The following is a 15,836-nucleotide window of genomic DNA, read 5'->3' on the forward strand; positions in this document are numbered from 1 at the left end:
CATGGACTGTAGCCTACTAGGCTCCTCTGTCTATGGGATTTTCCAGGCGAGAGTACTGAAGTGGGTTGCCATTGCCTTCTCCGTAAATGATAGAGTAAGCTTTATTAAACAGTCACCAAAAGAGAGTCATAGAATTAATAGATGACCCCTTCATAGTAAAATAAATTCTATTCCCCAAGAAGATATAAATTCTAAATTTTAAATCTGGATGAATTGATGCTTTTGAACTGTGGTGTTGGAGAAGACTCTTGGGAGTCCCTTGGACTGCAAGGAGATCCAACCAGTCCATCCTAAAGGAAATCAGTACTGAATATTCATTGGAAGGACTGATGCTGAAGCTGAAACTCCAATACTTTGGCCACCTGATGTGAAGAACTGACTCATTGGAAAAGACCCTGATGCTGGGAAAGACTGATGGTGGGAGGAGAAGGGGATGACAGAGGATGAGATGGTTGAATATCATCACCCACTCAATGGACAAGAGTTTGAGTAAATTCCGGGAGTTGGTGATGGACAGGGAGGCCTGGTGTGCTGCAGTCCTTGGGGTCACAAAGAGTTGGACACGACTGAGCGACTGAACTGAACTGGATTTGATGAAATACTGCACTTACTAATGGGTTTCTCTATCTTGTCCATCTGGTTTATTTTCCATGAAGCCTTTTATCCCTTACCCAAAGGGGTAGAACTGTCTACTTAGGGAAGAAGTACAGTCCAACATACAGCTTCCCTGGTGGCTCAGATGGTAGAGTCTGCCTACATTGTGTGAGACCTGGGTTCAATACCTGGGTTGGGAGGATCCCCTGGAGAAAGAAATGGCAACCTACTCTAGTGTTCTTGCCTGGAAAATCCCATGGACAGAGAAGGCTGGCAGGCTATTTGGGCATTCCAATCAGTCATGTATGTACAGTTGAATATCCTTTCAGGGCTAATAGGAGGGAGCAAGGTAAGAATTGAGGCAAGTGTCTTGATCCCCAGATTGGAACCAACAGTCCTGAGGGACTGAGAAGCAGGATGTGGTATCTTCACTATAAACTTGCTTCTTGGGGCATAGATTTAGAAACTGGCAAGCCTCCTTAAGCAACCTGCCATGGAGCAACATGGCACTAGCAGCTAACAAATGGCCAGCGGAGGCATCTGCACGGATGATCTGAGCTAGGACCTCTGTCCCCCGCCTGCTCCCAAATCCAGACTTTCTGTGTGTCCCACAAGAAAACTGGAGAAAAACTGAGTCCAGGGTGAAACTGTTTTGAGCAGAGGCCCTGAGACACTAGAATGAAAGGATCCACCTTGCAGGACTGAGGTCCAGGGCAGTTAGGACCACACAGTAGGGGTAACCAGAGGCTCCTTCCCACTGCCAGGAGGACACGTGAGCTTCCCTTTGCACCCAGAAGCCATCTTGGAAGAGAAGCAGGGAGACTTCCTTAAGGGGAGGGAACTCTAACTGGGAGACTGACTAACTGGGAGACTCAGTAACTGAATATACCTCTGAAATAAGTGTTTGTCTTTTTAAGTTTGAAGAGACTGAGTAACTGTAATTGCCAAGATGTTTTGTCCTTTATAAATAAATGAGAACGTAGGATCTGAGTGCAACATGAGCTTACAATTGAAAGTAAACCCATCTTTTTGTTGTACTTGAACTCTGTGTACGTTTATTCCTATTACAGTGGATTCTTTTGGGAGCGCATGTGTGCCTAAGTCATTTCAGTTATGTCTGACTGTTGGCAACACCATGGACTATAACCCACCAGGCTCCTCTGTCCATGGGATTCTCCAGGCAAGAATGCTGGAGTGGGTTGCTGTCCCCTTCTCCAAGGGATCTTCCCACTTCAGGCATTGAACCAGCAGCTCTCAGGTACACCTCCTGTGCTGGCAGGCAGACTCTTTACCACTAGCACCACGTGGGAAGTCCTCTTCTGGGAGTAAGATATCTCAAATGATGAAAGTAAAGCTGGTCAGAGAGAAAACTGGCTCTGGATTGAAGCTGGAAGATGGAAATATTTATGGCAGTGTAGGAGGATGAAAAGCCAGAGAAGAAATGATGAGAAAAATGGGAAAAGTGGGAGTAATCTTTCAGGAGCAGAGCAGAGGGGGGTGAGTGATGGATTCAGTCAGGTGCTACAGAACAGTGAGCTCAGCTGAGTGCTGAGAGGGAGCTATTTGATTTGGTGAGAGAGAACCATTTGAAATCTTTCAAAACTGGCCATCCAGTTGTACCATAATAACAGCCATAATTTTTCATGAGATGTTAGTGTGGAAAAATATTTACTCAAACTCTACTGTCTTACAAATAAGGCAATCTGTAACCAGAGAATTTCAAAAGAAGCCAGTTCAAATGGCAAATGTGAGAAAAAGGAAAAACAAGTACTTTACATTGGGAGTCAACCAGTCAAACAGTCTTTTTATGTCAGGAGAAAAATGTGTTGGGGGCAGGCATAAACCCCCCTCTAAGAACAACGAAGAGATTATTTAGGAAACAGAAAAAGTACACGGGAAGGCATCCTGATGAGCAAACACTCTGACAGATGTTGGATGTGTTTTCATTTTTTTATTAGAGAAGTTGGAAGTTTAATTTCAGTATTGATGGTAACATAATTCTCTGTTTTACTCAGAGGAACACACAGAATCAATCTGTACAAGCATATACAACAATCCGGTTGGTGGTTGGTGCCCTAAATCAGTGATCTGATTAGTTCTCGAGTGCAATTTCCATGCGCTCCTCTGGGCGTTGGGGCACAGCTCCATCCCAGGAGTTACTTTTCCATGCACTGTCTGCAACACAACTACAACAGGCTTAACGACCATGCAGAGTAACACTGTAGCAAATTGTTTTGATATTTAACAGACATAAAAAGATTATTTCCTGATATGAAATTCTGAAAATCTGCATAAATATTTTTTGTGTAAAATTAAATTAGTTATGTATTTTTTTTTGAAACTAGAACTTGAAGTATCAAGAATGCCCACATAGTTCATATACACATATATATAGACTTTTTCATTATGCTAAAAGTCTCGAGAGTCAAATTATATTCTGTGCCATACAGTTACTTAACCAGTATTTATTTGCATTAGGTTAACTGTGTACGGATTAGTCATAATTGGTGCTTGTGTATCATGCAAAGATAGTTGTAGTATTCCTGTTCACTAATCTTGTCATGTGGCAATACTTAACGTGATTTTGCTCTCTGACAGTGTGAATTAGGAGCATAAATACTTTTTACATGGTCACATTTACAAACAGTTGCCAATAACCACTTCACAATCTTCATGGTGTAAGAGTGGAGCTGTAGTAATCTAGGGTCAGCAGAAGCAATTCCTAGGAAGCAATGTCAGATGTCAGCTTCTTAAACGTGCCTGAGAGTTCTCCTTGTGAGCTCAGCGGGTTCTGGCACAAGGACACAGTTCTGTTTTTCTGTTGTTCTAACCATTTCCGTGACTGTTACAGGAAGTTAGCTTCATACGGCATGGTGGAGACATGGCACTTACTGATGAGGTAACTCATGTAGAAAAATCCCCCAGTTGCTGTCTAGCAGACCACCACTGCTGCTATTCATCTGTAGACAGTTTCCTCCCCCCACCCCAGTGCATGTGCTTGCTGTGACATGGCTAATGCGCTACTCTGGCTGCTGCTCAAACATGTCTTAACGCATCACAAAGCAGTTTTTAACACCAAGCTCATTGACTTGTGATGATATTTTCTGGCAAACATGTTGCAGTGGTATGATCGACAGGTAAACTCTGACTTACTGGAGTTGCAATTTGGGGGGATTTGTAACTACTTTTGGTTGGCCAAGAAAACTCAGTATTCAGAATGTTTAAGAGAAGGAAGTCTCTGTGGTTCCAGGTGACCTTTTGTCTACATGAAAAGGAAACACAGAAGACATCGGCTTTCCTCCATGGAATTTGTGTTCAGAAGCTGGGGAGTGCTCTTTGACGTGGTGGTTCTGTGGGTTCAGTTTGTGTCCTGGAGTTTCACACAACTGTTGCTGGTCTGCGGTCCATCTCGGCTTCCAACTTCACCATCTGCTGCATCTCCTTCGCCTGTAACATCAGAAACAAGACCTTACATGTTGAAATCCTCTCCTGAAGACATGCAGCAAAACCCCACCTCTCTTTTTCCTTGAATTTGATGCTTGTCACTGTGTCCTGGATACTTAAAAGTGTGGTCCACAGACCAGCAGCATCAGCACTGCCTGGGATCTTGTGAGAAATGCAGAATCTGGGACTCCGCCCCCCGCCCTACTGACCCAGAGTCTGCATTTTAGTAAGATCCCCAGGGAATTTTTATGCATGTTAAAGTCTGAGAAGGAATGGTCCACACAGTACCAGGAAAACAACTGGAAAAGAAGCTACACCTGTCACTCGTAGATTACATCATTTCTAACTGTTTGATTTAGTTTCCACAGACTGACATGCCTTGATGGTGTGTAGATAATTTGATCACTTTTAGAATAAGCATTGCTTATGTACAATTTATTTCCCAAATAGCTTGAAATTTAATTAAAAGTGACTGTCTAAGAATCTCACGGATGGGAAAGCTTGGGTGGAAGCCTATCACGTTAGATTGGTTGGAATATGCTGCGGGCAGAACGTTACATGCATACGTAGCGTTCTTGCAAGGCTACTGGGCAAAAAAATCTCCTTACAGGCTCTCACTTCTCTGGAGCAATTCAGCTTTTACAGTCTACCCCAGGAAGTAAGCTACAGTGAATTGAACCTCATGAATTAAGGCTGTCAAGAAGACAACCAGCTGATTTGAGAGGTGGAAAGGTGTCTGATGGGGACTGGTTCTGGTGACAAGTCACTGCCTGGCAATATAGGGAAAAATCAATTGTTTCATTTTAAGCTTTACTTTCCAACCATGTGCTTTTTTTCAAACCCAATGCATGTATCTTTTGGAGAAAAAGCATTCCTGTCCTCTTTCAGTGACACATCACTTTGAAATAAAGGACATTTTAAAATGGAAACATGGATATATAAAGATATAACTTGGAGGGGGACCCTGATGAGCTGCGATGTTACTATTCGTGTCGACTTAGGTATTCCAACTAAATGGAAGGTCGGTGGGAGGATTTAGTCAACTCTGCAGATCATACTATGAGCATCAAAATGTACCAAATGAAGTTTTGCTATGAAATTAGTTTAACCCACAGACCACAGAGTGATCTCCTTCTTATTGTTATTTTTAGACTGTGGCTTTAAATTCCATTTTGGTGAGGATGGATATAAAAACACCAAAGATAGTAACTTTCTGCTTACATTTGGGATGGATGGCTCCCACTCCCCAGATCTTTTTATTTTAATGCCTGAAACATACTAATGCTCTAATAGAAAAATGAAGAAATGGAGAAAATACACGAACATGAAACTATGACACAAACAGTATTTATAAGAGATGACAGTGAAATATTATCTGCACTGGAAATTAAATATTTTATGTTCAGTAAATAGTAATCAAGGATTCCCTCTGCTTCCTTCCCTCTGGCATTAAGGACAATATCAAACATGTTGTAGAGAGAAGGATCATATTAACAGTACAGGAGGATTCCAAGAGCCAGGTGAGCAGGGTGACCACTCATGCTCGCTTGTCAGGACGGTTCCAATTCATGCCTATGGTCCTGGCTATTATGAACAACGTCCCCTTTCACTTTCAAAGCTATTCTGTTTGAATGATAAATTATATGGTTACCATATGTATAAGGGGTGATTAGGTTTCCTGGCAGACTGGTTCTAACAGAAAGCATGACAAGAGCCTCTGTACAATGATGCTGTATAATGTGTTTGCATGCAGACCATAACTCTCTGTAACTAAAAACCACCAATCAACTTTTACTGGGTGCTTTAAAAATTAATGGCAGTCATATTAATGTTTGTGAAAGATCTGACTCTGTGACCCAGTTTCAGCTGTGATTGATCCAAAGGACCACCGTATATCACTTTTTCCAGTGACTGGGTATGTCTTCATCAGCATGAGATTCCTAGGTCTGCAACTGGAAAGGATGCTAAAATGCCATCAGAAATAATTCTCTCAAGACGTTGGGCATTTCAGTTTGAATTGTACATCAGAAATCCAAGCATCAAATAGTCAAACTTTTCAATCAAACCCTTGCGATCTTAACTAGTCAAGAGCAGATGTGAGTCATCAAAGCAGCGAGAATACGAGCGCAGTTGAGCAGGAAGGCAATATCTTGCTTATCAGAATTTTCAGTCCTACCTTGAGTTTGGGACACTGCATGACAGGATTTCAAAAGCTGTTTGTACAAAAATAGTAATGTCAAAATTGAGTCATACATACAAAACAAAGAAAATAAATGAATACTGAAGTGAATTTGAAAAATGAATGCAAAACCATATACAGAAAAGCAAAAGGCTAAGGATAAAACATGTATAGAACCATCAGCGACAAACTTACCCCAGGCTGATCTCAACAGAAACAAAAGAACAAAAGCGACCAATGCCTCTCAGCCCAGACTGCAGCTCTCTCATGGGGTGAGACCCTCACCTCTCCTCATTACAGGACAGGACTGATGACAAAACCAACTTTTAAAACTTGAGTATGACAGTAATGGAGCATTTCCTGTTTGCAATGGTGCATGTCAAGACAGATGAGCTCATGTATGGCTGGGAAGTCTACGGGAAAGAGTAGGGAAAGAAATCCCCATCCTTTGGAGTTTTAAATGAATACTTGCCAACCAAGCAGGCAAAGCCATTCGAAATGACATAGGAGGTTAGGATCCAGAATCAGGACCCAGATAGGTTGAAACCTGAGTTGTTTCTGCCAGTGCCTCAGCACTAACTAATGAAGTAGATGATTCCAGGCTTTGCTTTGGGGCAACCAGGAAAATTTATAGGATAAGGGTTATAGGGAAGCAGTAAGAAACTTTTAAATGGAGATATTATTGCAGAATGTTAAAATTAATTTATTTTTGGCTCAGTAATGAACAACAAAAAAAGTCTTGAGGTTCAATAGCAGTTTGGGAGATTGTTATACAAGTTTGGGACTGTCTGGAGACAGGAAACTGTTTCCTGTCAATGAAATTTTGAATCGAGTCGCTTCAGTCGTGTCTGACTCTTTGTGACCCCAGTGGACTGTAGCCCACCAGCCTCCTCTGTCATGGGATTCCCCAAGCAAAAATACTGGAGTGGGTTGCCATGCCTTTCTCCAGGGGATCTTCCTGACCCAGGGATCAAACCTGGGTCTCCTACATCACAGGTGGATTCTTAACCACTCAGCCACCAAATAGGTTATAGGGGGAGCTCTCCAAGAGTTTCCAGACCTTGCCTAATATGAGAGAAGAAATAGAGCTGCCACATCTTTGGCACTGTGCCAAGACAGTGTTGAACCACACGTGGTAACTGAATTGAGAGGTATTCAATCTGTAAATTTCCCCCTCCAAAAGTACACTAGAAAATATCTGGGATTGAATTTGTTACAGAATGGGCCATATTTATAAAGCAAAGCTTAACACAGAAATTCAAGTCCAAATTCCACACTTGCTGGAAGCATCAATACACCTTGAATTTCTTTTCATGGAATCTCATTACATCTTCACCAAATCGCAAGCCTTCTTACATTCTTTCCTAAGCTTCTATGACTCAAATTATCAGGTGTGGGTGGTAAGCATTACCTGAGACCCCTTAAAAGGCATTATATGAATTTCAGAAACAAGAAGAAATCACTATCCTCCCAGTAAGATCCAATCAATACTGTTATCATTAATCCAGTATTTCAGTGTAAAATCTCTGATGTGATTTGAGTTACACATGTATTAGGATAAAAGGCCAAAGTGATTTTTAAATTGTGTACTTTAGCTCTGAAACTAAAAACACTAGATATTCTCTAGCTCTGATATATACCACTATTGTAATGATGAGCAATTTTTAGCACATTTATATTCCTTAGTCAAAGTTGTTGCTAAGCAACACAGTGATTTCTAAGTAGTTTCTTAATTTAGTTAACTGACACAGAGCTGCATCTTACCTTCATTGTGCCTTCTTTAAGGCATCCTTATCCCCACCCAGTACTGAGTCACTGGAGTGGATTCTAATGTTTAGAAATAGCAGCTATTCCTTTATCCATTCCCCTCACCCTCCAGAAACACTTTCTGAGAAATGGCTTTCAGAGCAAAAAAAGTTAGGTAACTTGTACTAGAAGGTGCTGTATCTAGGGATTGGTCAAATGAGTGGGACCTGTGGGACAATAAACACTTATTGTCCGCCTTGGAGATCTGTGGACTATTCATGAATAGAAGCATTTAGCTGGAAAAGAAATGGGAAACGTAACTTAGGAGAATGCTGATGAATAAAACTTCTATCAACCAAAAAGTAAAGGATATGAAACCAGAAGTTGGATTTATGTGTTACTCAATTGCAATACAAAAAAACAAACCCTGATTTTATCGTTTTGTTTTACTTTCTCAAAGGTACTTTTTAGTCTAATTTCCAGTTAAGTTTTCTTCAATGGAAGCCATTTACTCTTAAAAAAAAAATAACTTAAATAGGATTACTTTATATGTGAAAGGGAACAGGAAAGAATAATGCGGGACAAGTACGGGTTTCAGAACTTCTTTACAGCTTCTAGACTGGAGTAAATTGCCTAGAAATAATAACTTCCAAACCAGCTACACCCGAAGAGGTGTATTTGGACTGAGATAGACTGAAATTTTAACTGCTACTGAGGGTCATCGTGCCATAGAAGCTAGAGGTATTTCCATCCAATTGAAATGAGACTGTGGATGGCCAGTGGGCTATAGCCCAACTATCTGAACTCCGTTTGAGGCAAATACACATTCATCTTGATGTTGGTATATGCCTGACAGCTACTGAATAGCTGGATTTTGGAGACCTCTTTTTATTTGTGTATATTTTAATTTAGTGTTTAACACTAAGAGTATGGTATCCACTCACATTCAGTGGTTTGTAGAATTATGGTGGTTCATGCAATTAGGTTTGGCTTGTAAGTCCTGAGAAGGTTTTATAATTTCATTTTTAGATTGAGGTTGAAAGTAGGTGGTTTCTCATTTGCTTTTAAATACAATATCACTTGTCTCTAGGGTACAAGTGATATAACTTCACATAAAAATGGAGAAGTAACTTATAGTCTGTTTTCTCCTCCTCTCAGGAATGTCCTTTTTAAAATCCCCTTCATCTAATCAAATTTTGATTCTTTTTTTTTCCACAGCCACATTCCTCTCCCACTTCAAAAAAAGTACTTTCTGTTCTTTTGGATAAAAAGGGCAAAGTACAGTAATGGCACCAAATTTTTCTAGCCACGTTTCTATGTCACTACGCAGGCTACTGGCTTTAGCAGAAGGGTGACTGTGGGCCATGGCATTTGCCTCCTGAATCTGGTTGGCTGCCTACATCTTTTTACGCTTTTTAAATTAAATACCTGCTCATTCTGTTTCTCTAGGAATTCGAGGTGCTCAAGCTGGACTTTTTTCAACTGATCCATTTCTTTGGACTGCTTCATGGCGAGCTGCAAAGCAAAACAAAACACTTCTGGTCAACTTTGGGTTGTAACCTTAAAACTTATGGATGAGAGTTGGTAGTTTGCAGTTTAAGAGAAGGATATAAAAATAATTTAAAAAAGAAGAAAGAAAATAGCCTGAAAACTGGGAGAATTTAAACCCCATAATTTTTGCTGGTAAGATAGTTGCTGCCAAAATCTTAGAGAAGAGTTTTTGTGCATGATTAAAATTTGGCTTCATTTTCTGTATAAAATGGTACTGAATAATTACCTTAAAGATTTTAGTGAGAGATTAGCTTTCAGGGAGAAGAGAAGTTAGAATATTTAGCATACAGAAAAATCAAATTAAGCAAATCAGCTAGAAGTCTGAAATCTAAGCATGAGCTACTATTTAGTTTTTTTCAAAGGAAAAGTGCTAAGATAATTATGATACTTACTCGCTTTCTTTCTTCCAGAAACTTTTTAGTGTTGCTGCTATTTAACTCCCTGACTCTCCTAAAAGCAAAGGTACAAACAACAGTTGGTATGTCACTGGATGGAATTAATTGATATTAAGTAAGAAAAATTGATATTTCATTTAATTATTTGGATGAGATTATACTTCCTTTTCCTAATGTTTTGAGGAATTTTGAAATATACAATGTACAGAGAAAAAGACACAAAACATCTGTGTATCTATGACTCAGACTAGTCAATATTAATATGTTTTACCACCCTTGTCTCATATTTTTAAAGGAAATAAAAGTGTTACAAATATAAACAAAGCCCCCTTTGTATTTTTCTGGACTCCATTTCCCCTCTTTCTCTCTCTCCAGAGGTAACCACTTTCTGAATTTTGGTGTTCCCATCAATCAAGATAGGTGGAAGAAACATCAACAGCCTCAGGTATGCAGATGATACCACTCTAATGGCAAAGCAAAGAGGAACTAAAGAGCCTCTTGATGAGGGTGAAGGAGGAGAGTGAAAGAGCTGGCTTAAAGCTATATATTACAAAAACTAAGATCATGGTATCCAGCCCATTACTTCACACCAAATAGAAGGGGGAAAAGTGGAAAGTGACAGATTTCCTCTTCTTGGGCTCTAAAATCACTAAGGATGGTGACTGCAGTCATGAAATCAGAAGACAGTCGACTGCTTCTTGGCAGGAAAGCTATGACAAACCTAGATGGTGTGTTGAAAAGCAGAGACAATACTCTGCTGACAAAGGTCTGTTTAGTCAAGGCTATGGTCTTCCCAGGGGTAGTTACGGTTGTGAGAGCTGGACCGTAAAGAAGGCAGAATACCAAAGAACTGATGCCTTCGAACTGTGGTGCTGGAGAAGATTCCTTGGACAGCAAGGAGATCAAACCAGTCAATCTTATGGGAAATCAACCTGAATAATCTTTGGAAGGACTGACGCTGAAGCTGAAGCTCCATTTTTTTGGTCACCTGATATGAACTCATTGGAAAAGTCCTCGATACTGGGAAAGATTGAGGGCAGAAGGAGAAGGCATCAGAGGATGAGATGGCTGGATGGTATCACCAATGCAAGGGACATGAACTTGGGCAAACTTTGGGAGATCGTGAGGAACAGGGAGGCCTGGCGTGCTGCAGTCGATGGGGTCACAAAGAGTCAAACACAACTGGGTGACTGAACAATAACAAATCTGTGTTTTAATATTTTTATTACATATAGATATATCTGTATGTAATATACACAAATGTTTCTCAAACTTTCATATGCATACAAATCACCTCTATCATACATGCGTACATATATACATCCTGTATCACACGCACACACAACCACTTCTGCTCTTTGCGACCCCGTGAATCGCAGCACGCTAGGCCTCCCTGTCCATCACCAACTCCCGGAGTGGACTCAGACTCATGTCCAATATATATATGTAAATAATTTTGTATGGCTTCCAAATTAACCTGCTAACATATTCTGTGTTTCTTTTGATAACTTGTCACTTAGATTTATGATTTAGAGCTATAACCATGTTTCAAATAAGTCCACCATTTTCACCAGCTGTATGGATTTTTCCATTTATGGAAAATTTTGACTACAAGATTTCATTTTGCCATTAATAACAAGTATGTTTTTATTTGCCAACCATGCACAATGGTCTGGTGCATAGGGTCTTGCAATGCCTGGCACATTGTCTGTCTGTTGGCTAAATAAAGAAGGTGCAGGACATATCTTCTCGTGTATATGAGCAAAGGTTTCTGCAGGGGTAAACCTAGGCCTGCAGGTTGGTAGGGAATGAACAACTTCATCTTTATTCCGAAGTACTTGTCCCAATTTGCATTCCCATCCACAGTATCTGGGTGCTACCCCTTCTGCATATCTTTGTCCACTCTTGTTACTATCAGACATTTCCTCTTTTGTAAGTTGGTGATTTTCTGAAATGGCATTATGCTGTTGCTGTAACTCACATTTCCTAGATTACTGGTGAGGTAGAGTGTTTTTCAAGTCTGAATAGGCCTATAACTGCTTGAGTTTTTGTAATAGTTATAGGTCTATTCAGGTTTTCTCTTTCTTTTACAGCCAGTTTGTATATTTTAGTTTTTTTAAGCAATTGTCCATTTCATTTGAGTTTTCAGATTCATTTGTAGTATTGTTTATAGTCTTGGTTTTCAAAAATATTTACTTTAGTATCTTCAGTTATTTCTCTTTTCATGTCTAATACTACTAATTTGAGTTTTCTCCTTCTTCTTGATCAGGCTTGCTGGAGGTTCACTTATTTATTCTTTTTCCAAATAACAAGCTTTTGGTGTTACTCTCCACTGATTTTTGTTTTCTATTTCAATACTTTTGCTTCTTAAACTTTTATTTCTTCCCATCTGAGATCTTTGGGTTCAGTTTATATCTCTAATTTTATGCCCTCTTGAGCATTTTGCTCATTAATTTTCATTAAAAAAATATATATATAGCTAGGCTATAATTTTCACTGTAAATATCATTTTAAGATCTATTCTCTTAGCAACTTTGAAGTATGTAATACTGTATTGTGAAAAATAGTTACCATGCTGAACTTAGATCCCTAAGGCTTATTTATCTTATAACTGCAAGTTTTTATCTTTTAACTAACATCTCCCCATTGCCCTACTCCTACCTAAACCTTGGTAATCACCAATCTACCCTGTTTATATGAATTTGGCTTTTTTTAGGGTCCACAAATAGATAGTATTTTTCTTTCTCTGATTTATTTCAGCTTAATTTATTTATTTTAGCTTAATGTTCTCAGAGATTCATGTTGTCCCAAATAGCAGTATTTTCTTCTTCTTATGGATAAATATTTCATTGTATATACATTTCAAGCTTTCTTTAACCATTCACTCAGACACTTAAGCTGTCTGCTGTCTTGGCTGTTGTGAATAGTCCTGTGATGAACATGGGGATGCAGACAGCTCTTGCAGACAGTGTTTTCATTTTTTTCGGATATATACCCAGAAGTGGAATCACTGGATCAAATGGTAGTTCTATTTTTAATTTTTTGAGGAGCCCCTTGGCTCCATTACTTCCCATGGTGGCACTGCCAGCTCACAATCCCACCAACAGTGCAAAAGGGTTCCCTTTTCTCCACATCCTTGCCAATACATATCATCTACTGAATTTTTATAATAGCCATTCTAACAGATGTGGAAGTCATATCTTACTGTGGTTTTAATTTGCATTCCCTGGTGACGAGTGATGTTGAGCACCTTTTCACATAGCTGTTGGCCATCTGCATGTCTTCTTTAGAAAAATGTCTTTTTTTTTTTTTTTGTCTTTTGAAAAGTGTCTATTTTCGGTCCTCTGCCCACTTAAAATTTTTTTCCCCAAACATTTAAAAAATTTATCTATTTATTTATGGCTGAGCCAGGCCTTCGTTGCGGCATGTGGGCTCTCACTACTTGCAGCGAGCAGGGGCTGCTCTCGTTGCAGTGCGCGGGTTTCTTGTTGCGGTGGCTTCTCCTGCAGGGGGCATGGGCTCTAGGGCGCACGGGCTTCTGTAGTTGTGGAACACCAGCTGAGTTGCCTTGAAGCATGTGGATTCTAACTAGACCAGGGATCGAACCCATGTCCCCTACATTGGCAGGCAGACTCTTAACCGCTGGACAACCAATGAAGTTCCTATGCCCACTTGTAAAATCAGATTTGTTTTTGCTGTTGGTTTATGTGAGTTACCTACGTATTGTGAATATTACTCTGTTACCTGTCATATGTTTGCAAATATTTTCTCCCATTTGGGAGGCCACCTCTTTATTTGGCTGATTATTTATTTCTCTTTCTGTGTACTTGGCTACCTCTGACACACTGATAAAGTGCATTGTCTCTCAGTTAAAATATAATGCGATTTATGTTGAAATATCTTCTTAGACACAAGACCGAAGTGTTTTTCAGCTTCTGCATGTCTTTCTTAGCTCTCTGATAATAAATATCTAATTTTGTTTCTCAGTGGTTTGACAAGATGGATACACACAATATATGTTACCTTAAAAAAGGTAACTATTTGGCATAGAGAAATTATTCTTTAAATAACAGGTCTTTTGTAGATGCTTTGGAATCATCTAACTGAGAGGAGCTACCCCTCGCCCAAAGTCAGGGGTGGCGGCCGAGGGGAGCTACCCCGTGCCGGACGTCAGGGGTGGCGGCTGAGAGGAGCTATCCCGTGCCCGACGTCAGGGGTGGCGGCTGAGAGGAGCTATCCCACGTTCAAGGAGCAGTGGCTGCACAGGGCAGGAGGGCTGAGAGGAGCTACTCCAGGTTCAAGGTCAGGAGGGGCAGCTGTGAGGAGATACGCCTCGTCCAAGGTAAGAGAAACCCAAGTAAGATGGTAAGTGTTGCGAGAGGGCATCAGAGGGCCGACACACTGAAACCATAATCACAGAAAACTAGCCAATCTGATCACACGGACCACAGCCTTGTCTAACTCAATGAAACTAAGCTATGCCACGTGGGGCCACCCAAGATGGGCAGGTCATGGTGGAGAGGTCAGACAGAATGTGGTCTACTGGAGAAGGGAATGGCAAACCACTTCAGTATTCTTGCCTTGAGAACCCCATGAACAGTATGAAAAGACAAAATGATAGGATATGAAAGAGGAACTCCCCAGGTCGGTAGGTGCCCAATATGCTACTGGAGATCAGTGAAGAAATAACTAGAAAGAATGAAGGGATGGAGCCAAAGCAAAAACAATACCCAGTTGTGGATATGACTGGTGATACAAGAAAGGTCCAATGCGGTAAAGAGAAATATTGCATAGGAACCTGGAATGTCAGGTCCATGAATCAAGGCAAATTGGAAATGGTCAAACAGGAGATGGCAAGAGTGAACATCGACATTCTAGGATTCAGCAAACTAAAATGGACTGGAACGGGTGAATTTAACTCAGATGACCCTTACATCTACTACTGTGGGCAGGAATCCCTCAGAAGAAATGGAGTAGCCATCATGGTCAACAAAAGAGTCCAAAAGGCAGTACTTAGATGCAATCTCAAAAAGAACAGAATGATCTCTGTTCGTCTCCAAGGCAAACCATTCATTATCACAGTAATCCAAGTCTATGCCCCAACCAATAATGCTGAAGAAGCTGAAGTTGAACGGTTCTATGAAGACCTACAAGACCTTTTAGAACTAACACCCAAAAGAGATGTCCTTTTCATTATAGGGGACTGGAATGCAAAAGTAGGAAGTCAAGAAACACCTGGGGTAACAGGAATATTTGGCCTTGGAATACAGAATGAAGCAGGGCAAAGGCTAATAGAGTTTTGCCAAGAGAACACACTGGTGATAGCAAACACCTTCCTCCAACAACACAAGAGAAGACTCTACACATGGACATCACCAGATGGTCAACACCGAAATCAGATTGATTATATTATTTGCAGCCAAAGATGGAGTCAGTCAGCAAAAACAAGACCAGGAGCTGACTGTGGCTCAGATCATGAGCTCCTTATTGCCAAATTCAGACTTAAATGGAAGAAAGTATGGAAAACCATTAGACCATTCAGGTATGACCTAAATCAAATCCTTATGATTATACCGTGGAAGTGAGAAATAGATTTAAGGGAGTAGATCTGATAGATAGAGTGCCTGATGAACAATGGACAGAGGTTTGTGATATTGTACAGGAGACAGGGATCAGGACCATCTCCATGGAAAAGAAATGCAAAAAAGCAAAACGGCTGTCTGGGGAGGCCTTACAAATAGCTGTGAAAAGAAGAGAAGTGAAAAGCAAAGGAGAGAGGGAAGATATAAGCATCTGAATGCAGAGTTCCAGAGAATAGCAAGGATAGATAAGAAAGCCTTCCTCAGGGATCAATGCAAAGAAATAGAAGAAAACAACAGAAGGGGAAAGACTAGAGATCTCTTCAAGAAAATTAGAGATACCAAGGG

The 15,836-nt window shown here is 40.3% G+C and overlaps 1 protein-coding gene across 7 annotated transcripts in view; it reads right to left on the minus strand.

The window, feature by feature from the left end:
- Window positions 1-2,525: 2,525 nt before the first annotated feature.
- Window positions 2,526-15,836, minus strand: part of PLCB4 (phospholipase C beta 4) — a 478,191-nt gene continuing 464,880 nt past the window's right edge. For 5 of the 7 annotated variants that reach the window (XM_040248315.1, XM_040248318.1, XM_040248317.1 and 2 more), the window contains 4 exons: window positions 9,907-9,964; window positions 9,392-9,478; window positions 6,215-6,251; window positions 2,526-4,041 (listed from right to left, as the gene is read on the minus strand). In XM_040248315.1, the coding sequence (XP_040104249.1) occupies window positions 3,953-4,041; window positions 6,215-6,251; window positions 9,392-9,478; window positions 9,907-9,964 (271 nt within the window). In that variant the 3' untranslated portion in view covers window positions 2,526-3,952. The remainder of the gene's footprint in view (window positions 4,042-6,214; window positions 6,252-9,391; window positions 9,479-9,906; window positions 9,965-15,836) is intronic. The other 2 variants (XM_040248319.1, XM_040248320.1) reach the window with 1 other exon arrangement.

Source organism: Oryx dammah, unplaced genomic scaffold (genome assembly GCF_014754425.2).
Source record: "Oryx dammah isolate SB20612 unplaced genomic scaffold, SCBI_Odam_1.1 HiC_scaffold_10, whole genome shotgun sequence".
In the NCBI taxonomy this organism is placed as follows: domain Eukaryota; kingdom Metazoa; phylum Chordata; class Mammalia; order Artiodactyla; family Bovidae; genus Oryx; species Oryx dammah.